Genomic DNA, 27660 nt, shown 5'->3' on the forward strand with positions numbered 1-27660 from the left:
AAAATTAAATGAGGCAAAATGATATGAGGAAAGAAAAATATATGCATGTGCAGAGGTAAAACAGACAAAATTCAACTTATTTTGAGAACAGAGAGTTTATTGAATACTATGTTATCGTTATATTATTAATATTTGATAAATCATTTCTTCAAACAGGCTACCATTCAAATGGGTAACCTTGAACTACAAACACAGACAAGACAGAAAGACATGAACGGGTGAATCCACGCCCCACTGGGACAGAGACCACTCGCTGACCACACAGATGCACATTTACACACAATAATGGCAGTGTTTGGAGATTTGATTCACAAAGGCATGGAAATATCACTTGCCATGTTGAAAAGTTTAAAAACAGTCATTAATACTGGTCTTCTTTTACACTTTAGTACCCAAACTATCTCTGGATCTGAATTTGTTTCTCCTTACTCTGCCACAAGGTCGCATCTTCAGTATTTTTTTTCCAGTTTAAAACACACAAGCACACAATCCAATTATAACTCAAACTACCATTCACACTTCCAAGCCATTGGCCATAGCTCAGGAATGCTTTCGCACAATTTGCCACCTGACCAAAAAAATCACACAAATAATTCTCGAGAAAAATAATTAAATACAGAAATCCCTTCCACATAAGGAGTTCACCTCAAAATTTCATTTCTTTCTCCAGCAAGAAAACAAAAACAAACAATTAAAATTTGTAGAACATTTGTGTTCATCATTTTAACATTTCATGCACCACACAAGTATGGGCCTCCTTTGCACCAACAAAACAATGCACCACTTTCGAATGTAGTAATTTGACCCCCCAATAATACAATCCTCATACAATTTTCAATAAATAAATTTCAGAGATAGCAATCTCAAATTCGTTTAGTCAATTTCTGCCTTTCCTTTGAAACAAATCACCAAAATTAATACTCGCAAGCAGAAATGATTATCAATTTTATCATCCATTAAGTTGATTGTACAAGCAAATCTGATGAAAGGAAAGAGCAATTTTTCACTATATCACACACCATCCATTATTTTGAGCATTCTTCTCACAATCATCATTTATTATTCCCTGCATATCCATTTTTCAGGCATTCAACATCTTAAAATAAAACAATACGTTCATCGAAGAACTCGTGTCAACCAAAAAGGAACCACTTTTATATAACAACCGTACACAATTTTGGTGGAAGGTATCCAATTATTGAAAAGATAACGGAAGCGGGGTGGGAGGCATGTCATTTTCGAGTGTCCTGAAACAGACGCTCAATTGACTTTTGCAATTCACTTATTTGTGTTCATTTAAAACCTTGGGCGAAGAAACCTGAGATCAAGTGGCTGAGCACACTGGTGGGCCCCAGTAGGAGAGAGGACCAATGCAACCTGAGTGTGCGTTTAAGAATGCACATCAAAGACTAATACACACTTACACACACAGAAACAGCCCCATCATTAAAAAAAACAATTAAAATCCAGGGTAACAACGTTTTTAGCAGCAACAATAAAAAAATAATTGTGTGCTCTCAGCAAAATATTAAAATGTATTTAAAGTTAAAAAAAAAAAGTTTTGAATGAATTAGTGAAAATGAATCATGGCATCTTAAAGTCCTGGAAGGGTAAAATTTACCAATACAGTTGGCAAAGTGATCATTCACAGTCAACAAAAACCTATCCCCCAACAGAGGTGTTTAATGCTGAAAAATGAATACTGAGGCTAATAGCACTTTTTATCAGAACAATCATGTACAAAAATGTCAACTTTGATAACATAGTTTTGTCAGTTTTTGTTGAGCCTTCAATGTCTGTAATACTGGAATGTTTTTTTAAATAAAATACACCAATATTCTAAAAAAAAATCATTATGAGAGAAAATATCTATAATAAAAACTTTTACGACTTAGAACATTCACACATCACCCGCATTTTCAACACACGCACTAAATACCACAAAAAGAATGCGACGATGTTCAACGTCAGTTATCCTATGCACACACAATACAGGAGGGCACAACTCAAATAATAAAAAAAGCTGCACACACAATGTCAAATTTTCAACTCTTGAGATCACAATGAACCGAGGAAGGAGTTGAGAGGTAGGAGAAATTTTTTTAGCTCTATGTATAGAGTTGAAATCATACTAGGTTGAGAACGAGGAGGCACTCTTCCCTATTGGATGGAAATAACCAATCCATGCTGAACAAGCTATTGAAAAATCACGCAAGTGTCATCTCTTCCTCCCTCACACACAAACACCCGCGCGCGTACACACACACACATACAAGAGGAATTACTTTATATCAAGTGTTACATGTAGCATTGCACTCAGACCAACACAGTGAAATAAAGAGAGTAAAATAATACTCAAAGGAATCTAATTATAGCTGTACAGTATGCATGGAGTTAAACGTGCACTAATTTATTACCATGAGTTTGGAAATGAAGAGATTCAAGGAGTAACAATGAGAACTTTGACAGGCAATAGTAAAAAAAAAAAAAGAAATTTATATAAAGACTTTAAGTCAATTGCAACTGTTTCTATGACCAAAGAATTAAGAAAAAAACATGAGTTTCCTCAGAAATGATAAAATATTAAATTTAGCAGGCAGTATCAGCTGTTCATGCACTTTTATGAATGAACAGCTCGACAATCAAGGTACTTCATTTGAGACTAGATTGACCATTACAGAACAATTCAAAATGGTGACAATAAAAGGACATCCCTTAATAGTTAATCTCAATGGAAGTAATAAATTATCTATTACACACACATGATGTTTCCAGCAGGAATAAGTACAAAGGGACTCTTAATTAAAGATTGGGTAAGGTGGACGGAGAAAGGTGGTGAAAAACAGAAGGGAAGAGAAAATGGAACATCATCCTGGACATTTAAAAATCAGAAAAAATTGCACTCTTTACTTTCTCAAATAGGTCCATTTAACGTCATTGCATAAAATCACTAATATATGCCACTTACTAATAAACAACTCTTGAAGGAATCAATTTTCTTAAAAGTTTTATATTATAATTATTGCTAAATATTCTGCCATTTGCACAGGCACTAGAGCTTATAAAACCTGGTGAAAATAGCACAGGAAACGGGGTAAATGAGACAGGATACTAGGACATTTCCTTAGCGTCCATCCTAACATGTGCTTCAGGAAAACACACAACTACTACGATAAAAAGTGAAGAAAAAAGTGATGACACTTTTAACATAAAATTCAGCATTTTGGAATTAACTATAAAAATTAGGCAGCAATTAACACCTCCTAATTATTGTGAAGATGTCGTCATATAATGCCCACTAATCAGTCAACATGACTGCAGAACATAGTCCTTATATGACGATTAAATTTGCACAAGGGCTTCCCTTAGAGCTCACTGCAGCCTAAGTCATTTCTTCACTCATTCAAATGTGCTTTCCTTTCGGCTCTTTTGACAAAGGATGAGTAAAGTTCTCACAACCATGAGATATGGGAAGAATAAGGCTATTTTTCTTGAAATAACAACACTACATTTAGAGTTTTCGGCTTACTAGTTAAAATTAAGAACATACCATCATTCATTACATAAGAAATTAACTCCATCAATGCTATGAGCAATGAATAATTAATTGTTCTAACTCTCGGCTTGATAAAATTAAATTGTGCAGAACACACCAATGAAGTTAATTTCAAAATATGAAAGCCATTTTGTCTTTATCAACATTCACTTGAATAAAAAACTATGAAGAATAAGCCGATCTTAGATCCAGAGACTCAATACATGCAGTAAGAGAGAGCAACTGTAGGGGCCTAAGGTCCTCCAAGGGTAATACAATGACTTTCACACACAATTTCACCATATAGCTGCTGACTCACCCAGACTAGAAAACTGGACTCAACTTCCAATGTGTTTAAATCATAACTATGTCACACCAGGATCATAGCATTTTTTGTCCAGGCATTCAATTACACTTTACATTTTATAAGCCGCAATTTCAATAAGTGCTACAAGATGTTGCCACACACCAGTGGTGTGCAGCAGCTATGACATTTCATTATGGCAAGAATTTTAGTAACCATCCTCTCCAAAATACCTATGGACTTGGATTCTCAGCACCTTAGCCTGCCATGAACCTGCAAACAACTAACCCAGTTCAGGTGATATGGTTATGGTGAGGTGGGATCAACAACAATCATCTACTCACATAAAATAGGGACGTGAGTGATGAAATCACTAACTGACTTCAATATACGAAGAGGAAAACTTATTGCTGCCTGAAATTCCTCAGCCCCATTAGGAAGCAAAAACGAGCCAACAACAGTAACTTGTGTGCTGCACTGCATTCCCATTCTAACAGGTCTGGCAACTGAGGAGAGACAGACTCACTTCACGAGAAGAAATTCGTGATATCCCCTTTTAAAAATGCAGCCAAATTCCTTAAAAATGCAAAAAATGATTTCAATAGTGATTTGATCACTATGCCACAAATAATTTCGAATGGAGATTCAATACGATTTTTAACCCGATTTCTATAAAATCAATCGCAGAGATTTTTTTGGACCCGATGGTGATCAAGAGGGCTTCCACTGCCCCATCCTAGCCATCACTACTATTTCACCCTGACAGATGAAGGTATGGAAACAGAGTGCTATTAGATATGTGGATGGATGGCAAGACTCCCAATGGCAGTTGGCAGTGAGTAGATGGTCCAACATAAAGAGTACTTGGAGTCAGGTTATGGAATAAGACTTGAGTGAATGATTCGGTAATAAATTACAAATAACTAATGAGGAGATTGGGGAACTGTAGAGGAGAGAGGAGGGCGACTGATGGGTATAAGGATGAGGGGAGAACAAATTAGGAGACAACAGTAAATTGGGGGGCTAACGTTAATCATTGCTAGGAGCAATCCCTTCTCCAGGAGATGGCCTGCTCTTTGGGATGTAATTGTTAGCAGCAGCCACAATTATAGCAGGTGGGTATGGAACCTCCATGATTCCTCCAAGATCTGCCCCAACAATGTTCATAGAATTGACCTCACCAGCTGAAACAATGACACCAGCTGAAGGTCGACGGTTAGCATTTAAGCCATTTCCATCAGCACCAGGATTAGATGACTCATCATATCCAGAATCGGAAGAGGAATCGCTGAATGATTTGGCAGACTGCTTGGTTCCACTGCTACTTGCTGGACCAGTTAAACCTCCATTCTGGGAGGATGAAGCTGGTGGGATGCCCCGAGATGATGAAGTGGGGGGATAGAGTGCAGGAGGTGGTGACTGCAGTTGGGGTGAATCAGCTGGGGGAATTGCCGCTGGAGCAGACTGCACACCATCAGAACCTTCCATGATTAATGGCTTACGACATCCAATGCATGGCTTAAGGAATCTCGGGTCAACGATCACCTCCTCATTCGGGCCTTTGAATATGATTCCACAGCAAACTTCCTCCCTGTCGACAAACAGTAAATAAATCAAATGAAAACAACCAACTTAAAAAGGTGTCTGTTGATAACATAGTTTTTGAAAGCACTATTATTTTCGTCTTATGTGTACAGGATTTGTACTTGTACTTACCTGTGCTAAATTACCCGGACATATAAATATTAAATACAAAGCTGAAAAGTTTAAAAAAAAAAAAAAAAAACAACAGCATTTGAAATATTAAGCAATTTCATACCCACTGGAATTCATTAACACACAAAGCATAGAGACATTACAAAATAACCAGATTATGTGGCCCGACAGCTATAAAACTTATTTAGAATACTGGAGTAATTCCATTCCAGACACAGCAGTGAAAAAACCACTTCAAAAATTTCCCTTAACAGTCTACACGACATGTGAACTCTAGAGCCTAAACATTGAAAAATGTATAAATATAATTATGCATACAGTAAAAAAATAAAATTTAACTCAAAATACCTGAATGAACATGAGTTCTGGAGTGTATTTGTAAGTACTTATCTTAAAAAAAACCAATTCCAAAGATTTGGCTAAATATTAATGTGGTTTCTAGACTGATTTTAATGAGCAATGATAAAAATGGATTGATGGTTTAATGTAACTAATGAAATTGATGGCCAGCTCAAATGAAAAAGAGGCATTGTGCACATGCTTTGCATTAAAAAATATTGGGAAAAAGTTTTGGAACACTAGATTTACTTCAAATATTGCTACAATGCCTAAAAATTCTTCAAAATATATCCCTAGAGCATCCACACACTTCTGCCAGCAACTTTCCTATGACTTGAGAGCTCTGTAGTAGGCAGATTCCGGAAGGTCCTTAAGGGTATGCATTCAAGCTTCTTTGATGGCACTTAGGGTCCCATGGTGGTGTCCTTCATGGGAGGATTTCACTTTTGGGAACAGGAAATAGTCAGCTGGTGATAAGTGAGGGGGGTTGGAAACTTGTTATGTTGCGATGTAGGTCTTTGTAAGCAAACAATTGACTCTGCTATTGGTCACCCATCAAGACCTTCGGGACAAGTTCAGTGCAGATATTTTGCATTGCCAAATTTTCAGCAATAATGGTGTGCACTGTCATCTTATCCATGCCAATACGATCTGCAATCATGTACACACTTAACCAGTGGTCTGAATTCAGCACTTCACGCACACGTCAGGAAAATATAGTTAATGATACTTTTTATGCAAAACTTGCAAGCACCTATGTCCAACTTACACATTGGAATATTGACACAATAGGACACTACCTAAAAAATCACTAGCTCTATGAATTTCTTGATAATTCAATAGGGCTTTTATGATTGCTTATTACCTATTTCCCATGAATGAAGACAGTACAGACTTGTCTCCAGATATTTTTTCAAAATTGTACGAGCATGAACTCAAAACTATTAATATCGATTTATCATGTATTACAATAGATTTGGATGATTTTAACAGCATGCAATGCCATTTGCTTATAATACAGGGTGCGGCAACATAACTTGGTTTTTTAAGTGATTTGGCTTAACAAAAAAGGAAGTTATGTTGCAGCACCCTGTATATAAAATATTTTTAGCAATTTTACTGTCTGAACTAATTTGATATCATTAAAATTGTCTTACAGATTACACGCAATGCTTTGGAACACATTTAGAATGTAATACAAAGATTATATTTTATTGGCTTCATAAATTTCTTTGGGTATGGCAGATATTTTTTATTTGTAATTGTATTTCCAGGGCAAAATTATTTCCTATTTATGTTTGCTAACATGACAAAACAATAAAAAACATGGAAAACTATTATTAATACACAAATGAACGGTAGAACTGACACCCATACAAGAAAAGTAACTATGGTGCATATACCATCTATTTCTGGATATTTACATATCACTTTGATTAACCCAAAACTAAGGCACTCCAGGACCATCATTATCTGCTGAACTAAGATACCAGAAGACATGAGGGTTCATTGTATTGCAAGCCTTAATTTAATGTGGAAAGGATTACATTACTGGTTACTATTAAATTATGATTGTGATTTTATATCCACACATATTGGAACTTTAAGTTACGCAACAAAAAAACCATAATGGAAAACTAAAATTTGCTGACTAAGTGAAAGGCTTACGTTTGGTGCAAAATGAGTGGTTAGAACACAATGTAAATGAATATGTTGCCCTAGCTGTTGCTGACAATTTCTTTCTTTTGCCACACACTAAAGACCTTTGCTTTATTCTTTAAAAATACATAAGTTACTTTACTGAGTTCTGTATTAACTACCAGCAGGTGTATGTATGTTGTATTTGCATAATAAGTCATCAGTTATCTAATGCAATTGGCTAATTACTCCACCTTACCCATGACCATTTCTGTAATTTCACACAACTCATTTTTTATGGTCCCATCAACATTTCATAGGTAAGAGAGTACACTAGTGCTATTCAGTGCACACAATTCATGTCACCCACCTAGGGCATTTAACACAAATAACATCACACTTTTTTGGCTGCATTAATCCTTTTCCCACCATTTGACTTTGTAATGGTAGAGAGAACTCCCCAGCACTAATTATGTCATATCATTCGCCATTAGTCCCCAGATTAAAGCAAATTCTTATGGGGATCGAGATGGTGCGGGGGCTAACGTACTGGCTTCCCACCCTGAGGGCGCGGGTTCAAATCCCGACGGTGTTGAATATTTTTCAGAGGTATCTCGATCCCTACTTGAGGTGCTTTGTGGAGGGCACTTTGAGTGAGTACAGCGTCCGTCGGATGGGACGTTAAGCTGCGGACCCCTTGGCGCTTTTCGTAAAGAGTAGGCTAATGCCGACGCCAGGTTTCTCTCCACCCTTCATCCTTCCCTGTCCATCCCCTATGGCGCAAATGACCTTTGCTGTCGGTCGCCTCCCCTAAAAACTACTACTACTAGCAAATTCTTATGATTAGAGTGATGCTTGAAATTTGCTGCACTATTCTCATGGCTGACCTGCCTTAACAACACATTTGGGTATCAGAGATACTGGCCCAGAGAAGGTAACCACAAATAACTCCTATTGAGTACAATTTTCAGTAGAACACTAACACAATAATATTATCTTTGGCTACTAAATGAAGGAGATGTGTTCATTAAAAATTGATATCTACAATCGCAATGGCCAGTTAATTTTGAATGGCAGAGATTGGATAATTTAATTGATTTGCAATTGTGATGCCTCATTTAGCCACCATCCATTTGGTGTTAAATTCTTCCCCACAACTAACATTTTAATTTACTGGTGTTCGTGCATACCTTCGCTACAATGACTGATGCACCATTAATGAAATTTTATTGATATATTGATAAGGGATAATAATGTTACCTCTGGTTTAAAAAATAAATCATTGCTAAAAAACTTACCTTTTCCAGAATGTCATATCAAGGAAGCTGCTAATCTGGGGTGACACTGCCACCTGACTCCTCCTAGATGGATTGCACTTCCTTTCCCCAGTCTGTCTCTGAACTGGGGATCTTGATCGGTTCCTGCTGGACCTCTGGTGGTGCAGGGCCACTGGGAACCCTCGCTGGCTGCGCTTGCGGCGAGTTATCTCCTCATACATCTCCTCCTCTTCATCCTCCTCCTCCTCTTCTTCCTCTTCATCTTCCTCCTCCTCTGGGTCTTCCTCCTCTTCTTCATCGTCGTCTCGGTTCATGATCCCATGTCTTACCACTGATCTCTGGATCCTTGTCTGCTGTTGCTTCGGACTACTCCCAGCCCTCAGTTTGGGCTTGATACGGTGGTTCTTCCTTCTGGCATCAACCAAACCACCCAGGTCACTTGGGCTGGGGCTTGGGCTGTGATCGGAGAGAAAATCTTCCTCACCTGCAAAACATCAATGACACACATTAGTATCAAAATTCTCTCCAATCAAACAAAATCATTTTGTTACAGCATGTATTAGAAAACAATTCTAAGATTTACACTAAATGATTGCTAATCCAAACATAGTCAGGTCATTTATTACAGACTCATGGGAGGCCTTTTACCTAAGATAAATTTTAAGCATAGTTAGGGTTAAGTTTTTCCAAAATTGGCTGCCGAGATTTCTGCTAGAATTGCTCCAGCTACCACTAACTTTTTGTTTTGTTTTTTAACTGGTGTAAATATTAGCCAAAATTCAAATGGTCATAGTGATGTGCTGTACATTTCTGGAAAAATGGAAAATATTTTATGACATGCTATGATGCTCCAGAAAGCGACAATCACTTTGGATCAGAAGATGCCACCACCATATTCCAAGGATTGATTTACTTTTAACATTGTGATACACGGCATAGACTTTTAGTGACCAATCTTCTACCACTATTTTTGTGTACTGTACTTTTAAGAACCCAAGACATTTAAAAGGAGCATTTTAAATACAGTAACTCTTAGAGTTGACATGACTTTCCTCAATTACAATAAAACTATTATTTTGAGGCTTACTGTTACTTTAATGGTAGCCAGTTACGATATTACACTATATCTGTTAGCTGGTGGACCATTTACAAAAATTCACACCAATAAAAGCTGTAAAAGCAAATGTCAATTAATGAAAGCAGTCTTACCTCCAATGTCACTCAAAGCACTGGGACTCGAGTCACGAACAATCCCACGGTAATGGTTCCTCTGACGATCAGAGGGTGGGATATTCCCACCAGCCAGGGCAGCCTTGCACATGGAACTGCTCACACCAGAATTTCTTTGGTTGTGCGACTTCATGTACATATGCTTTTTCTTTGACTTCTCACCTCCCATGGATACAGAAGAGTGGTTCACTAAATTGCTGCCGCCCACATTGACCTTACTGCCTAGTGACGATGCCACTGGTATTGCCTCTGCCTTCAACTTGGGCTTCTTCTTGTTCTTCGACTTGAACTTGGTGAGAGACTTCGTGCCTGGACCTGCTCGTGCATCCACCACCTAAGAGGGCAACATAGAAGCAAAGCACTTGTAACAAACTTGAGGATAAGTTAATGACCAACAACACATTTTGAAGCTTATGATTTGTTTAACCAAAAGGCTTACAAAGACGATGATTCACCGGTCTCTTAAATTTTTATTCTTCGAACCTTCTTTTTGGGCATGAATGTAAGATAGATTCATAATTTGCACTCTTTATTGCTTTCACATTTTCCTAATACATATTCCGATGCTGTTATAGTATTTTAGGTCATAATTTATTCATGTGTATGCACAATGGTTTCAAAGTATTTTCATCATGACGTATTAGTTTATCATGAACCTAATGCACATTCCGCACAGACCTTTTTGTCTATTTTCTCTCATTCCCATCTATTTGATTAAATATTGTTAACCACCTATTCATTGAACATAAGATAATGGAGGCAATATTTCACTTTGAATACTTGATGAGAACCAACTGCTGAATGCAAATGAATCAATTTGCTTTTAACCGAAGATTCGATGAACACATCAAAGAAAATATACAGCTACAAGTTAGAGTTACAGATAATTAATAGATACCCAATATCTTCATTTTCAGTGAACTTTCTACCATGCTAAATAATATAAAATTTATTCTGCCGCCATACAAAAGTTGCCTTTCATCTTTTCTTATTTGCTGCTACATTAACAAAGAAGATAGAATCACTGAATGAAGCCGTGGCCTTCTGATAATACACAATAGTTTGCAGCCAGTATGCCTGCCGTCAAAACCACGGATGCACATGCTTGAGGCCATGTATACTAGCGCTACCCCTCGAGCATTGGCTGGCAATAAGTGGAATATTTCTCTGAACAATGATGTCGAAAAGTTTCTTTTTGATACTGATATCAGTGTTGGTGATATGTGTGTAGAAACCAACATCGATTATTCAGGAACTTTGAGAAGAGTAGACAGTGAAGAATCTACCAATGGAAACGAAAGCAGCGTATGTCCTGCGGATGAACAAAATGCCTCATTACTTTCCATCACTCGCGGTCAAAAACACTTTCCGAGATACTTAAACTGTTCTACCTGCTCAATTTTTTCCCCTACAATTTAAATATTTAGCTTAGCCTTTTTCTTTCTGGAAAATTGCATAACCTTTGTTATATTTATATAGTTTCTCCTCCCGTATCTATCACACTGAATTTCCAATTCAGTCAGCAATGCTTGCAATCCCTGGCCTGACTGACAAACTAAAGCTTGGTATTCAGCAAACCTAACCGATTTTATGTATTCCCCTCTGGCTCTCATTCCTACCTCCAGTTCTTCCCATGCCTCTAATCATTTACTCCACATATACATTGAACAGCACTAGTGATAATGGACAATCCTGCCTTATACCTCTTCCTAACATCGCCCATTGTGACTCTCCATTCCCCAATAGCACCTTAGCAGTCTGAGACATGTACCGGTTGCGGATTAGCCTCCTGTTCCTCCAATCTATTCCAATTTTCTGCAATATACTCATTAGTTTTTCCCAATTCACTCCATCAAACCCCTTTTCGAAATCTACGAAACAGGCAAATACCTCCTGATTTTATTCTATGCTCATATTCCTCTCCATTAGTGCTCTCATTACTGCGATGGCATCGCGCACGTCTCTCCCCTTCCTAAACCCTAACTGATCATCTCGTTAGAAATCATTCGCCTTTCTTTCCATCTGTTTGTTGAAGATCCTGAGAACTATGTCAGCTTCGTGGGAAATCAAAGATTGTTCTGTAGTTCTCACATGATGTAGCCTTCACCTTTTTTGGAATAGAAACTGGCACTGATCTCACCAAGTCTTCCGGCCAGATTCCTTCCTCATAGATGCTACGAATCAGTCCATATAGTCTGTTCCTACCACATTTTCCCTTATCATTTAAGTAGTTTCGCAGGAATGTTATCAACCCCCTCGGCCTTATGCAGTTTTATCTCCCTTAATGTCCTTTCTATCTCACTGTCGGGCATGCCTGAACCTAAGCTATCAACACACACATACATACTCTCTAATAACTGACAACTGGAATGGGCTTCAAATTTATGAAAGTAAATACAGGCAATGCAATGGCCTATGGGAAATATTTTTCAAGTAAAAGCACTTGAATTTTCTGGTAATCATTTATTAATTCTTGACAGACAAGCTTAGTTGGTTTATTAAACAAATTTACTTCTGAAATGAAGTGTCTTTCAAATTTCGATTAGAGAACCGCGGCTTCAAATTTCTTGCTGATCATCATGTAATACACATTTTTAGGAAGTATAACAAAGCAAATAGCATAAGTATGCAAAGAAATGCTAATCATTGAAAAATAATTTTTCCTTAAATATGATTTATTTATATGCCTAGTATGTCAATTAGTTTTGACCTCCAAACCGATTTCTTTATTAAATTTTCTGCTGGTTAAATGAGCAAAAAACGTTTTCTAGTTTTTGCACCTGGCGTAACTTTAAAATGTTTAAATGCCAACCCTACTTTTTCTTTATATTATGTTTTTAAAAATGTCACCTGATTCACTTGCAGGAGAACCTTATCTGGAATCACCTGATCACAGATGCAAATACTGTATTTCCCAGCCCATGAGATACGGTGACGTATACGAAGCACCCTGATTTTTCAGGTTAGAATTTAAGAAAATTAATCGGATAGGACAAAAAAATATCTAAGTATTTTCATGGTAGGACTTTATCATTTCCAAAGTTATTTTTTTCACTTGGGTTATCCATTTCATCTTCCAAAATGTCATATTTACTTACAACGCAGTTCATTTCTCATTTCTAAAGATATTGTCTACTCCACCCTCTGCTCCCTCCATTTTCACACCCTCTCTTCAGACGGAGGTCGGTCAAAATGCCTTTCAGCTGCTTTTTCTTGTGCTCTGAAGTGCAGTTCCGAATTCAAGTTTACATGCAATACTGCATGACAATCTTCTCTCTTCAGATTCCACGAGGTTATGAACAGTTTAACTTTTTACATGAAAATTAGTTTCTGTCATTATTCTGATATCAACGAAATGAGTAATACAGTAACCATTTTCTATACCTTTATCACACCATAATCCTACGTAAGGTTGAATTCCTGTAATTCAAAATTTATCGGGAGAGACACATGTTTTTATGCAGTAAAAGAGGGGCAACTTTTCTGTTAGCCCTACACGTATTAAGTTTCGTGGTAACAGCACATGTGAGATGAAACTAAACGTGGTATACTGTTTAAATTTAAGGCTTATTTGGAAATTTTTTAGGAGATTCTTTCAACAAAATATTTATAATTAATCTGAAGGCTTCCGTGATGTCTTTCTGATTAAGGGTCAATGCTCCTTCCGGGAATAACCATCGCATATGTTGACTTGTTTGAAACAGTTTCACCTACAGCCCTGGAGGCATCTTCAGGTCAAAGTCATCTTTGCTCCATTTTGGCTGCTATACATAGGAGACACTGGCTGGCTGGCCCAGAGGGCTCTGATTGGTTGTTCTTCGGCGGCAAGGTGGAATTACCCTTTTCCATGTTGAAATAAGGGAGTAACCGTCCTCACGGTTGAAATTATTTTGATTTTTTATAATTTCTACCTCTTTTCATATGAGTCTCAGTAAACAGTGTTTTCCCCAAACCAACACTTTTCTTTGGTTGAACTCAATTGTGTGTCCTGGTTCCGTCCATGGATGTTTGGTGATTGCTGCAAGTCGGAACTGTTTCTTGTCAGTAGCTTTTGGCGCTCCTTAATTCTACATCCAATAGACCTTTCTGTTTGGCTGATATAGGATTCTCCGCGTGCACTAGGTCTCATATTCTCCTTTGTTTACTCCGAGTGGGAAGCCAGTACACTAGCAACAGCACCTACCTGATTTCTGGTGACATTCTTCTAACTATTAAAGTAAGAATGAAAATTGACAAAGCAAAACTGTTGCAACAAATTGCCAGTGGCACACGCAACTCAAATATTTTCCAGTTAGGCTATTGCCGCGACCAAGAGATTTGATTTCTGATCAGATACTTTTTGTTTATTGCTATGAATTTCACTACAAATGATCAAATCTTCAAATATAAGAAGTCATTTTCTAAAAATGCACAACACACACAGATGCATGGTCAATTGATGAATGCAATTGATAAACTGTTCGACCAGTAACACCACGTATTCAATGAGAAAACTTTTAATCAGAGATCCAATATCTGAAACAGCACAAATGTAAATTAATATATATTTACTTCCCTTCTACATAATTATCTTGCTATCTTCAAGGTGAGATTGTGCTTCATTTCAAAGCGTATGGCTTATTTCGGGTAGTGTACAAGCCCCACACTCATGTAACTCTCAGCGGATTAGTTAAGCTGATGAATGCGATGATTAAAGATTTTTGCATTACTGCAGTATTGATTTCTTCCAACAGTATACAAAAACACAAAAGTATTCATGTTCTACCCTAACCAACTCATTTTCCTACCAACGACTAAAAATAGGCCACATTATCTATTATAAGAGAGCGTATAATTGACAAAACGGTAAATTTGTAACACAAATTTAAAATATCTTGATTAGCACTTGACACAACTAATGACAAAATGAAATCAACTTGTGTGAGGTTTAACAGATAATGAAAGGTAGTACCTGCTCTGGGATAGCATTCTTAAGAGTTGCATACAATTCATTACACTTTTTTAAACATTATCATTGATGATACAACTTAGGTTCAGGATTTAATTTACTGAAGTGATACAACCCTGTGAATACAAATATAGTTCTTAAGAGTTAAAAATTCAAGTTAGAGGCAGATGCAAATAGTTGGAAACTCATTAAGTGCTTCATAACAATAAGAAAATGTATTTAGGCTACACATATATGTGGCAGAAACCTTTAGATGTAAGGATAATAACACACAAGGAATCCACTAATGTAAATAGGATGCCCACATTTCTGCAATGTATTACCGATGGTAGTAAAATAATACAAAAACCTCTTCACCTGGAAGCAGAAAGGTGAAGGGTAAAACAATGAATGATGAATTGGTAGATCAGTAAGAACTCATAAAATGCTTGGGGTGAGAATATTCTACCCAAGTTGACACTGGAAAATACCCTTAACAATTACCATCAACAAAAAATGAGAAAAACTTTGAATCAGACAAAAGTATTACTTTCTCTCCTCATATACCTTACTTTTCCTTGGACTATCCTCTTTTCATCCCAAATTTCTCGCTCAGCTACATTATCTTACACCACAAATCTTTGAAGAACTATTTGTTCTCATTTTATGGTATAGCACTATTATTTAATTGCAAAATTATGACATAATGACTTTTTTACAGATGATGAAACCTCCTGGACAAATCCCATACACTTTTATAAGGGTGGACACATTGTTAAGATTTTTTGTTTATCTAAAATTGTACGACTGCATTTGATAAAATTTCATATGAATCCAAAAGTCTACTTACGTGTCTCCAATTTCTTTCGCTGCCTGCTGGTAATTTCTTCCATCGTTTTACCAGCAGTACACAAGCATTACAAATTTCACCCGTGCGTCGTTCATGTAGCTTAAAACACTCGACAAAATCTTCCTCATACTTTTTACTGTCCGTGAAACGGGAACTGAAAAAGAAATTTCAAAGAATGCAAAATGATCCTATGGAAACTAAGTTTGTGAAACAAAAAGGAAATACATGACCTTCCATTTCACTACCCAAAAAAGCTAGTGATTGAATGTTACTCTTCACCATAGCCTCCCTAATGTGTCTTTCTCAACCAGACATTTCTTCTGTTTGACAATAACTAGTTTAATTTATTCAGTGTCACTGAGTCCAAGTAAAACCTCAAAAAATTTTCATTACAACAAATGTCATTTATTCTGTTCACCCCTTAAAATTTGTCAACTAAAGATATTTAATGAATGAGCTGATCTGAAAGACCAGTTGCTACATACAAATATGTGAGAATAAAAGCCAACAGGTGTATAAAACTATTCAGTAAAATTTAGAAGATAGAAATCCCAATTTCTTTGTAATATATAACATCACTGGGTAAATTGTGGATGATTGTCCATATCCACAAATATATGCCACAGACGTACTTATATGAGATACTTAAGTTTATGTGCAATAGTTCCTAACTTTAATGCATCAACTATTATTGTCACAGCTCATATATAATTCCTCTAAAAATATGCCACAGCTCGTATGTATTTTCTCAAAATACGGTGGCACACAAGCATATTCTTTGAAGCATTCCTGGTACAGGGTAGACAACAAAACCACAAAAATGGGTCAATAATGCACATAATAGGGGAAAATATGTGACCGAGCATTGAAAGAAACTTTAATTACCTGTTTGTGCTTGGACCATTTCACAGTTTATCACACACAACAGAAGCAAGAAAATAGGTTGATATATATTACATGCTTTCAATGCCCAAATATAACAATAAATAAGCATCAATTTGATAATTGTGAAGAGCACAAGGTAACTGCATTAAATACTTACTTTATTTGCGAGATGATTGAGGCCGATAATTAGTAAGGTACATTAATTTGTAAAGCAGAAAGACAGAATCAGACAGCATTTCCACTAGTTCCATCATACCGTAAACAATACATTCTTTCCTGGGGAAATCTGAAGTCTCTGATTCTGTCTTTGTGATTTTGAAATACCTATCCCCGTCAAACTGATTTTAAATGGCAAATTGAAATTTTCTTGTATATATATGAAAGATGTTCAACAAAATTTTTGAACTAATCATGAATTGTTTTCAATATAACTCCCAAAAAGGTTAGAATAATAGTACAGAAGGTTAAAACAAAGCACTTCGAAAAGGTCATTTTTCTAATATCATGGAAGACATTGTTGCTCCTATGTCCTCCAAAATTCATGGGAAAACTGTGGCAAATAAATTTACTCTGAAGGAACGAGGCTTGGCGACACAAGGCTTGAATGCAAATACACATTAACATTATAAAATGATAATAGTATTAATCTAATACATGCATATGAATATATAATTTAAAATATTTACCTGCTGGACTTAGCCCGGCATATACAGCAGCCGGTGGAAGAACGATAAACTTTCGGCTTGTGAAAACTAAACATTTTGCCCCGTTCAACAATCAATTGCCTAAGTACTGGTTGTTGGACTCAAAACTCCAAGCCAACTTATCCTCAGCTTCTCACACACTCACTGCACTGCCCTAAAAATAACATACAATGAATTAAAAATCAACACGGGCGCAAATTAAAAATGGGCTGGACATTAACGATGACAAAAACAATAAATAGAAAGAAAAAACGAGTCACGGTTGTGAGGGAATAATTATGCGGATTCTATAAAGTTAAACCGCTCTGGACAAAAATTAAGTTTCACAATTAAAGTAAAAATATGATAAAATTAATCAAAAGAAAGAGTTGGACTAACCATGTAATATCGATTATCACATGAAAATCAAATAGCAGTGCACAAGCTTAGTTAAAATTTTCAAACATCCTAAACAAAAACACTAACAGTAAGATATGCAACAGAAAAACACGACCGATGATACTAAACGAACGGCAGCAAAGGGAAAAACAAGGAGCAGGTAGTTACCTGTGAGGGCGCGAAATTTAGGAGATACGCGGTATGTTTTTCCAATCATATCAACTCAACACAAAACAGCAACAGAACCAACGGCCAAAGAAAGGGTGAAGTCCTTGTAACAATGGTATGACAAGTAAATGCATTCAATACGTAATAATGTTTCGCAAAGTTAAAGCCTACAATAGACCGGCAGCCATTGCCTTCATCATCCCTAGCGCGGGAGGTTTCCGACGGCGGGATATTCGGACGCTAAGGGCAGCGCCGTGTACCGGGGGGAAGAGGGTAGAAGGCGCGGTGTTGCCACATTTCTCGACTTCGGATTCATTGACCCAGCCTTCCCTCACCCACACAAGCAAACCAAGCAGTACAGACGGGGAGCGCAGGCCCGCGACAACGGCCTTGGTAAGAGACGAGGCCGCCCGCCGGACGGTTGGATGCTGAGATGGCGCTGGAGACCCTAAGATTGGGCGAAGAATGAAGGCGAGGGAAAAATTCAAATACTGGATAAGCCAATTGCAGATGAATCAAAGCTCCCAGACTGCAACCACTCGCCATCAGCGGGACAACCAGAATTCAAAATTCGCGGAGGAATAACGGTTGATTGGGTACCGCGCAATTTGATGTCATTTGAGGAGTACCAATATATTGTGCGCGAAAATTATGGAAGGGCTATATTATAAAAACATACATTTTACAGGTATTGGCGAGACAGCAATACCCACTGGTTCGCACAACCGGCGGGGGAAATTAAATGAAATAAAAAAGCTCACTGGGATTCGGATACCACAAACGCATTCAGGGAAAACCCTTCAGATGGGAACCACGCAACGAATTGGTTGGTTTGAATTAACCTCATCTCTTTGGTTTCATTAAATTAATCACGAATATGGGAAGGAGAGAAAAATGAACAGCATTTGGTTTAGCATCGAAGGTTTACGTCATCTAAGATTGTTTTGTAATTAAAACCAGAGTCGTCCGATCGACGGAGGGGTGCTGGCTGTTTATATCATTCTAAATTTGAAATGCGTAGCCATGGTAATGAAGCCGGTGTAACGGCCGGCCGACCTACCCTTTTTACCATATCTAGCTCACACTCATGTATTTCTACACAAATGGACTTGCAAATAATTAACAGATTCAAGCGCGGATTCTCGATAAACATATTGATAGTAATGCAACAATTTCAGAGTGTAAAAATCATTCGCCCGGTCTAGGCGAATGACTTTTACACTCTGAAATTGCTGCATTGAAATGCACATTAGCGGATGACTCCGTTAAAAGTTACCGTTGCGGTATCTTCCGCAGTTTCTTTGAAAAATAGTGATTATATGTCACCCTAGCCACCGCTAGGGTTTGTTGCAGGTGGTGATTCTACACTAGAACGAGCAGGTGAGGATAAAATATGTATCTCCTAATGTTTAAATCTTCTACTTAAACTGAAGTTTATTAAAAATAAAACATTTCCGTTACATTTACGATTCCGCATTGTTTTGTAGAATATTAAGTCAAGTAGGATATAATTAAGGCAGGCTCTTTAGCTCCCTTAGCAAAATATATAATAATTGCATGAAGGCTCAGTAGTATTAAGAACTCTAGGAAGGGAATTTCTACATGCAGAAAGGATATTTCTCGCCTGCTAAACCTATCTCCTTCGGAATCTTCTCCAGCAATTCTCGATCAGCTGGGCAACTAGGTTCCCTCCGACGACTCCGAGAACACCATCAGCGGCATATAACAAACTGAAAACTTCCAGAACAGCCCACTACACAAATCTTTGTTCTAAATGCTGAGTGCGAATGCGATTAAATCATAACGTAGGTAATTCGTGCAGGTCCAACACACTCACACAATGGAATCGTGTTTGGACAACTAATCCTTATTAAGAACGTTTAAAGTAAATGTCTCTCCAATAATACGCGCCGAGTATCGTTCTCTTCATATTCCAACTCTAACGCTTCATTTCTATCCTCAAAACAGAAGCATTAGGCGACTCGTTTTTAAATTACCAGAGGCGAGAAGATTCGCGGCGAAATTGTGTACCTGATTTCGTATGAGTACGTTGAGCTCATGCGGTTTCTGCCAACCTGACATTGAAAAACTCTAGCTCAATTTTTGAAAGTGGTAAAATTTTTCATTTACAAACTTTTGCTTGAAACTAGGTTCGTATGACAGTCAAATTCAAAGCAATTTCTAATTTCATAAAGAGCATGACGATGCAAGGCTTCCCTCCATTTTTTATAGACGCCAATGACAAACAGGTTGACAAACACTGTAACAGCTTCATCAACTCCTTGGACGGAGAAGGATTGGGGCGTTTTCATCACTTAGGATAAAGACAAAGGCGGACAATTTATCAAAATGCATTAAATCAATTAGCAATAGTTTGTTCTCGTTCATTGAGCCTTTCGATTTGAAACACACTTCCACTTCTAATTATTACGTGTACATCCAAAATCAATCAATTCAGTTCCATAGACAACCCTCTCCATCTTTACTAAGGAAATCGAGCTTCTTAAATAAAAATTAGCAATCAAACATTAGGGTTTCTATTGAAGTTCTTTTATTACAGTCTGAAGTCGCCTGGCCCGCTTAGTCATCAGCTTAACGAGCACATTTTCTGAAGGCCGTTCTGAAGATAATCTTGACCAAGCCCGATAGCCGCAAGGAAAATCGTAAGGAGAAAAGGACAGACCCTAAATGCATGTACTGTATTCAGGGAAGGAAGGTAGACAAACGTGGTCCCAAAAGGTGACTCATCCCAGTGCTCGAAAACCCTAGAGAAAGAGGGTTTTTCCTGTTGTGGTTTCATCCCCTCACTTGACTCAAGGGATTTAAACGTGTCTCCACTCCGCGCGGCCTACGATTTTTCTTCCTCACACTTCACATAATAAATTTCATGGGTGTCAATCAGAATAAATTCTTAGAGATATAATACAACCAAATGGCATGTCATTTCTACATATGTAGATAGTAATTAGCTAATATAGGCGCAATTGGGTATTGTGATGTGTTTGTTTTCTACAAGTGGACATAACTAGCCGTAAGGACGAATCAGCGGCACTATGCAACAAAATATACCATTTTGAACGCGAAAAAGAAACTGACCACATACAATAGCATGACAGCTTGTAATACAAGTCTGTAGAGACCTGATAAGCAAAGATGATCACAGGAATACCCAACTGAGCAATACCATTACTTCGACATAGGGCTTCTCATACTAAAAATTCATGGCGAAAGAAGAGCCAAAACTCAGAAAAAGCTCAAATTTTCGTATCTCCCAAGCGAGAACGCGTTTTACATCGCCAGCAGTAAAACGCGCGTAAATAGGTGTTTTGGGTCAAGGGTATTCTGGTGTGTAATCACTCCCTACCACAAACCCTAGAGATGGCTCGCAGGGTACAAAAATGTGGTTAGCTACGTAACTAGAAAAAAGCAAGTTCTTTGAAAACCAAATTACACACAAGAATGGTTCTATTTTTCCATAACCGAAATTTCCGACTTTTTACTATAAATATATATAAGCACCTACACGATATAACATACAACTGGACTATCAATTGTGATATGGCCTTGATAAAGAGTGCGGGCCAGAGTTTGGACAACACTAAATCAGGAAATTGTCCTTAGATAGAATCTCTCAACAACCACCGACTGAATTTCTAACACAAATTGAATTCCATTCTACTGTCACAATCTAAGTTCATTTTCTTTTCGGAGTCAATCCAGGACCGGGCGTTGAATTTACTAGAACGTTAAACAAATTCCTGTAGGAGCTCTATTTACTGAAGTTAATGGAAAGACATTGTTAACACTCGTTACCGAAACTTACAATATCATGGCCTATCCTAATATTTCTACTGACCGGAGAGCGCGGGTTCAAACCCCGGGCAAAACCTCTCTGGGTACCCTCAGCTCCACACAAGCCATGTGATTTTTCGGGTACCAAATCTTCCTGGGAAACCATAACCCCTTCCTTGATGGGTGAATTTCACACACCGTCGGATTTATTACTGGGTGAACTCTTACAATAACCTACCAAACCGATCTTAGAGCAGATTACCGTGTTTGTGGTTTTTTACTCTAATATTTGTTCTACATATTTGAAACTGGTTAGTTTAATATCGACGTTAACAGAAGTACGTAGAGCTTCAAATTAAGCAACTCAGAACAGATCAAAGGATAGGGCGTTACACTCATATCATCATTTTCATGAGGTGCACACGGCGAAATATTATGACAGCCTTTCTGAAAGAAAGTAGGTTTTTCTACAACGGCTGTAAGAAAAGGTAGGGTATGTTATGCATGACAGGTGTTACTCTGCATAGTTGGTCCACATTTGGAATAAGAGGGAATGTTTAGGGATCTGTGCTGGAAAAACTTAATAAAAGAATTGGAAACGGTTAAAAGCTGATGGGCTAGATTAATTAAAATTGATAAGGGATAAGCAAACCGAGACGAGGACTTACATAGGGATCCTCTTCATCCACGAAGCGAGCAGGCAAGCCTAAGCCTTGAGAAAGATAGAGAAAACCCAGGTGTATGTGTTTATGTATACATATGGGTAAATATAAATTCATATCGTACGTATGTTTTAGTGCACAGTAATGCATTTACAGTTGCCGCCAGTCAATGCAGCGGACACGTGGGTTACTGTGCGGTCGTAGAGGTATGCAAAATGATTTATAAAATAACTCAATGTTCAAACAAACATTGCTAAAAACAGACTGAATCTTAAATTGCAGATAATTTCGCCCGGCGTCTTTCGGTTGAAGCTCCTCATGTTCACGGCGTAGTTCCATGATTAACCACTAGAGCTCCATCCACCGCTGTACGGGAGCCGCTCAACATTTTCTGATTCCCGGTTAAGTAAAGCCTACGGGAATTTCCACCTCCGAAACCAAAAAACATGCTCCTCTAACCCTAACTTCACTCTACTAAGACAACCTTAGATTAAAATGCGATATTCCTGGAGATCCATTTCAGTGGGCCACGATTTGGCACAATGCGATAAGGGCTTGGGAAACGAGAACGGCCGACAGTAGCCGAGATAATCCGAACGGGTGTGGGCTCCTGCCGGCAGCTGTGGCTGTCAAGTCGATCAGCTGACTCCTGTTCGCATCCCATCATGCACCCTTTCCTCTCACACATGACGCTTCCCGATTAATACGGCGAAAATCACCTAGTAAACGCTTGCAAGCTGCAGCAAACAGATGGACCAGTTATCACAAACACCACAGCACCAGGGATCCTGAGAACCCCTCATTCGTAGAAGTACGAGCATCGAAAGTAATGCGACCTTAACCTAGAAGCCAACACCCAAGAAATACAACCAAATACCGTAAACGCCATAGAACTACTTGTATGATCCAAAACCTTGACATCTTGGAGTAACATTTCGAAAATATAATTGACGACCTTATGAAATAAACCACATCTCGGCGGATATTTGCAAGCAGAATCTTGAGTAATGTTGTAACATAACCAAAAGTGGGCGATTCATCGAACATGGTCGATTCGAAGGAAAGTAGGTCAATGCCTTACAAAATCGGCGACGAACAACAGCAGTATTCGTAATATCCGGCATTAACTACATACCATGACATCATTCATTATAATATATTTAAATACTAGGACATTCGACTAAAATAGCTGTTTTAACAGATACCTGCTTCAAATAGTTTCATTAGTCTTAAGGGACTAAACCCTTTTTACTAAATAGGTACATTTTCAAGAATCCTTACGAAGAAACGAATCCTATCCAGCCAAATATCCTAGTATAACAAGTGGGTAACAATAACACCATACTTACAAAAAATATGTAAAATACATACATACCATAAAAATACCAGGCATATATCGTAATCAATTATCTACGCCGTTAACACCTATCATGACTTTCAAAGAGTTACCTCCCGAAAAAGTTCCCCCAGTTAAATATTGACGAGGTTTCGGTTTTATTGTTTATTCAAAACAAAATTACTCTATCCTATTAAGATAGCGGCCATTACGGGAACACAATTCCTCAACTACGATATGAAAATGTCCCTAGTAAATATTTGAATTTCGATATAATACTAGAAGATGGAAAATCTGGGAGTACCTACACAACGACGAGACGGAACTTTTCCCATGGCAATACAGGAGTGAAGTGTGCAAGGACCACAAAACAAGTAAAAGTAAGGTTGACGGGCAGTGTATTACGGAGGATACTTATAATTCAATTCTTAGAATAATTACACTGCTGTATTATTAACCCGCGTAGAGACCACGGGCGAAAGTAAAAGTTTGGGACAAATACACTTTTCAGACTAAATGAAAACATTTTGATCACGATTTTGGGTCTCATTTTACGGCATTATCTCTCTCGCATTCGTATTTTATCTCTCAGATACAGCTAGCTCTCTGCGCCCAATGCTTACTTCTCCACTGTACTAAAATGACCTCGTGAGCCTTCGGAGACTTTCAGAGATCTTAGAGAAAATATCATTTAAGCGGAGTGGATAAGGTACGACACCCCTGAGTGAAAACAGTAATGGAGACAGGATGGCTACGAGAAGAAATAATACTACAAGTTTTCTCCAGAAAACCATTGAAATGACGAGGAAAATAGTTCAGTTTCCGGAACACTATTATTTAATGCACGGGTTAACTGCTTGGCATTTTGGACAAATTCCTTTGCCCAGAATAACCACAAAAAATTAACTTTTCCTCCCAGCAACTGTTGTAGTAGACTTCGAGTACCTGATTGGAATGAACCTGCCGTGATCGACTATAGCGATTACGATTAGGCATAAAGGTGTCTTGCGAATCCTACCGCAGGCGCCCCCACCCGCGTTCCCTCTAGAGATCTCCAATTTGCGACCAGAGTCAACCGGTGGGTGCTACGACATCACGCCTTTTCATTAGTGTAAGATGGAGGGAACAAGATAAGTAGGGAAGCAATGCCGTAAAAACAAGTGAAATAAATGTATATGTGTCGGTAAATGTCACTATTAAGATCTTAATTGCGATGACCTTAAAAACCTGAGTTTTCAAGACCGGATACGCGATGGGAATAACACTTGCATTCGGCAAGAGACGTACTCACGGCAACAGTTCGGACAAATCAAATTCGTGGACTGCAGATTCGATACTAAGTTCGTTCAGTTTTAAGACCTTAAATATACCAAAGGCTGAACCGTTGTTATGTTACCTTTCAAGGGTCTCAAAAGTGACTTAGGACTAAGAATAAAACCCCTTTCCCTCTAGCTAACCACCCTTTGCGAACAGCTATAGTGGGCCTTTGAATGGTCACGGAGGGGGGACTCCTAATGGCGTAAGTCATAATTCTTTGTCCATTGCTGTCGCCTCTCCACCTGGGGCAACATTCCAAGTGCAAGTCAATGAAGCAACCTGCTATGGCCCGCCCTTGGCATATGTATGAAAAAGCAGTTTCACGTGGCCTAGAGCAGTTTAATACTACAAACAAAAGCTTTTTCAGGTATTCGTTCAAATTTTATCCACGAAGTTATAACTAATTCAACGATACGATGATATGAATTCTGACTTCTTATATTAAAATGACGTAAGGACAATAAATTTTACCGATTCGCTAATTTATCACGTGGATACTACATGAAACACTTAAGGGACTTGAAAAAACATGAAAAATGGCATTACAAAGTGGATGACAAACACGAAGGCTACATTTTCAAACGACACAAAGCATCCCAAAATATATTACTTCATAGTCAAGAACAAGTTAATTAGAGCCACGGAACTCATGACCTACTTAATGTACTTGCTCATCTTAAAGCACAGACGGGGAGATGAATAAGCAACATCGTAATAATCCATTTAAAGAAATAAATGCATACAAAAGACAATAGAAAAAGGGCATCTAGGAACAAAACAAGGGATCGTGGTTTGCAATGTAAATTAATATTCTACGATATAATATTATGACCTGAAACTATTTCCCTCATTTAACATCTAAATGTTAAATCACTGTAAGCCGAGCAATTAAGTGGCGAATATGTGGTACCTATGGTGACGGAAGAAAATATGTGAAATTAGCCCCTCAACCTTTGAAAAATAATGGCAACATCATACGCAAAACAATAGTGCAAATAAAGTGAAAGTACTGCCTTGAGTAAATTTTTCCCGCGCGAATGATTATGAAAAGCAACCGCCAACGCAAGACCAGCGGAGATCTAACATGCGCCCGATTTTAAACTCGACAGCTGTTTCATGGATCAGGCTACAACTGACTTGAAAGCTTAAGGGGTGATTCAACACAAAATTTCCAGGTGTAAAAATTGACCACCTCTCAAGGTTGCATACATTACATTTTGGCTTCCTTTCACAAACCGATGCCTCTAATACCAATGCACGCCTGTGGTGTGAGAGTGCCGTAAGGATCAAAACTCCTCATTAGGCGATACACCGTATCATAGGAAAACCAAGATCTTTCACTAACTCACGAGGGATTCATATAAATCTTAGGCCCCAAGCCAATGCACGGGATCCATAGGACACTACCCAGAACTAGAGCAACAGGCAAATATAATATATAGAAGGATATTCAAACACGAGAAACACGTTGTTCCGCTATTGCTTCAGTTACTACATATAGGCGTACCACTAAAAAACTATATCCTTAGGAATTTTCTGACTACAATGCAGATGCTTTTAATATTTCCAAGAATGCCCAAATCTCACTAAACCAAATTGAAAAATGTCGCCATATGAAACGATTAAGACAATAATTATTATTATGGTTAGTATATTGCAAGCATTTCACTTCTCTATTCTGCGAATCAGACAAGGAGGGAAGAAATCATCATTGCAAGAAAACAAAAGAGGGATCTGAGATTGAGAAAAAAATACAACTCGAAAACTAACGAAATAAAGTAATCTAACAAATATACTAACAGAAAGCTCAAGCATCTCTCTGAACATACAAATAAACTTTAAAGGTACACTGAAGTGTCAACCGTAACTTATGTTACATCGAATTTTACGACTAACTAATACCACATCTAAATCTGGACGACCGCATGCATACTTGAATTCGAATTTTCAGTTAACAGATAATTTCATTATGTTAAGTCAAATAATATATGACAAGTTAACATTAAATATAAAAGCAAAAAACTGAACGCAAATTTAACAATTGTCTCATAAATGTCACAGTGCTAATACTACAAAAGGCAGGCCGGGACAACGATCCCGATGTGAGAAACGGTCTGTTTAAAATGGACGTTCGAAGTTATTACCACTATGTAACCTGAAGGAAGAAATACCGAATGCAATGTTGAAAGAACCTCACTGCTACCACTATACGATGTATGTCAATTAAATAAGCAACTATAGCCGTGGATAATATCTTGTGCCAATTCAATGAATTTGAATCGGATTTTGTAAAACGCGAAATGGACATAAGCTACAGACGCCGACAGTATTATTCGAAACATTAACAGAATAAGTCAAAATTAAAAGTGCCATTCACTAAAACGCAGCTAAAAATACTCAATAACGTAATATGATAAACGGTTTCACACAACATAAGACAATTTACTGTAATATACTAAATAAAAATTCGGTAGACTTACCTTCTCACATAGATGACGGCCAGTTTCCAGATAACCCACTGCGCAACATTGTGCGCACGCTTCATCAATTGATGTTTAAAATTCGATATGTTTTTGCAGTTAACAAAAGTCATAAAAGTTAA

General features: G+C 37.8%; 1 protein-coding gene across 1 annotated transcript; it reads right to left on the bottom strand.

The window, feature by feature from the left end:
- Nucleotides 1-100: 100 nt before the first annotated feature.
- On the bottom strand, nucleotides 101-27568 carry LOC139691964 (formin-E-like). The gene is made up of 6 exons (XM_071589937.1): nucleotides 27539-27568; nucleotides 17388-17559; nucleotides 15817-15970; nucleotides 10019-10373; nucleotides 8831-9293; nucleotides 101-5430 (listed from the first exon to the last, which is right to left on the bottom strand). The coding sequence occupies exons 2-6, from the start codon at nucleotides 17459-17461 to the stop codon at nucleotides 4869-4871; spliced, it is 1608 nt and encodes a 535-aa protein (XP_071446038.1). The 5' UTR covers nucleotides 17462-17559; nucleotides 27539-27568; the 3' UTR covers nucleotides 101-4868.
- Nucleotides 27569-27660: the final 92 nt, after the last annotated feature.

This window comes from Hetaerina americana, unplaced genomic scaffold (assembly GCF_022747635.1).
Source record: "Hetaerina americana unplaced genomic scaffold, ioHetAmer1.1.p SCAF_4, whole genome shotgun sequence".
NCBI classification, from domain to species: Eukaryota; Metazoa; Arthropoda; class Insecta; order Odonata; family Calopterygidae; genus Hetaerina; species Hetaerina americana.

Excerpts from the sequence above, each read along its gene's own strand:
- LOC139691964 (XM_071589937.1), bottom strand. The coding sequence starts at position 17,461 with ATGTTTAGTTTTCACAAGCCGAAAGTTTATCGTTCTTCCACCGGCTGC. Across the intron at positions 9,294-10,018 it reads TGCTTTGAGTGACATTGGAG|GTGAGGAAGATTTTCTCTCC; the intron begins GTAAGACTGCTT and ends GATGTTTTGCAG. Across the intron at positions 5,431-8,830 it reads GATATGACATTCTGGAAAAG|GGAGGAAGTTTGCTGTGGAA; the intron begins GTAAGTTTTTTA and ends GTTTGTCGACAG.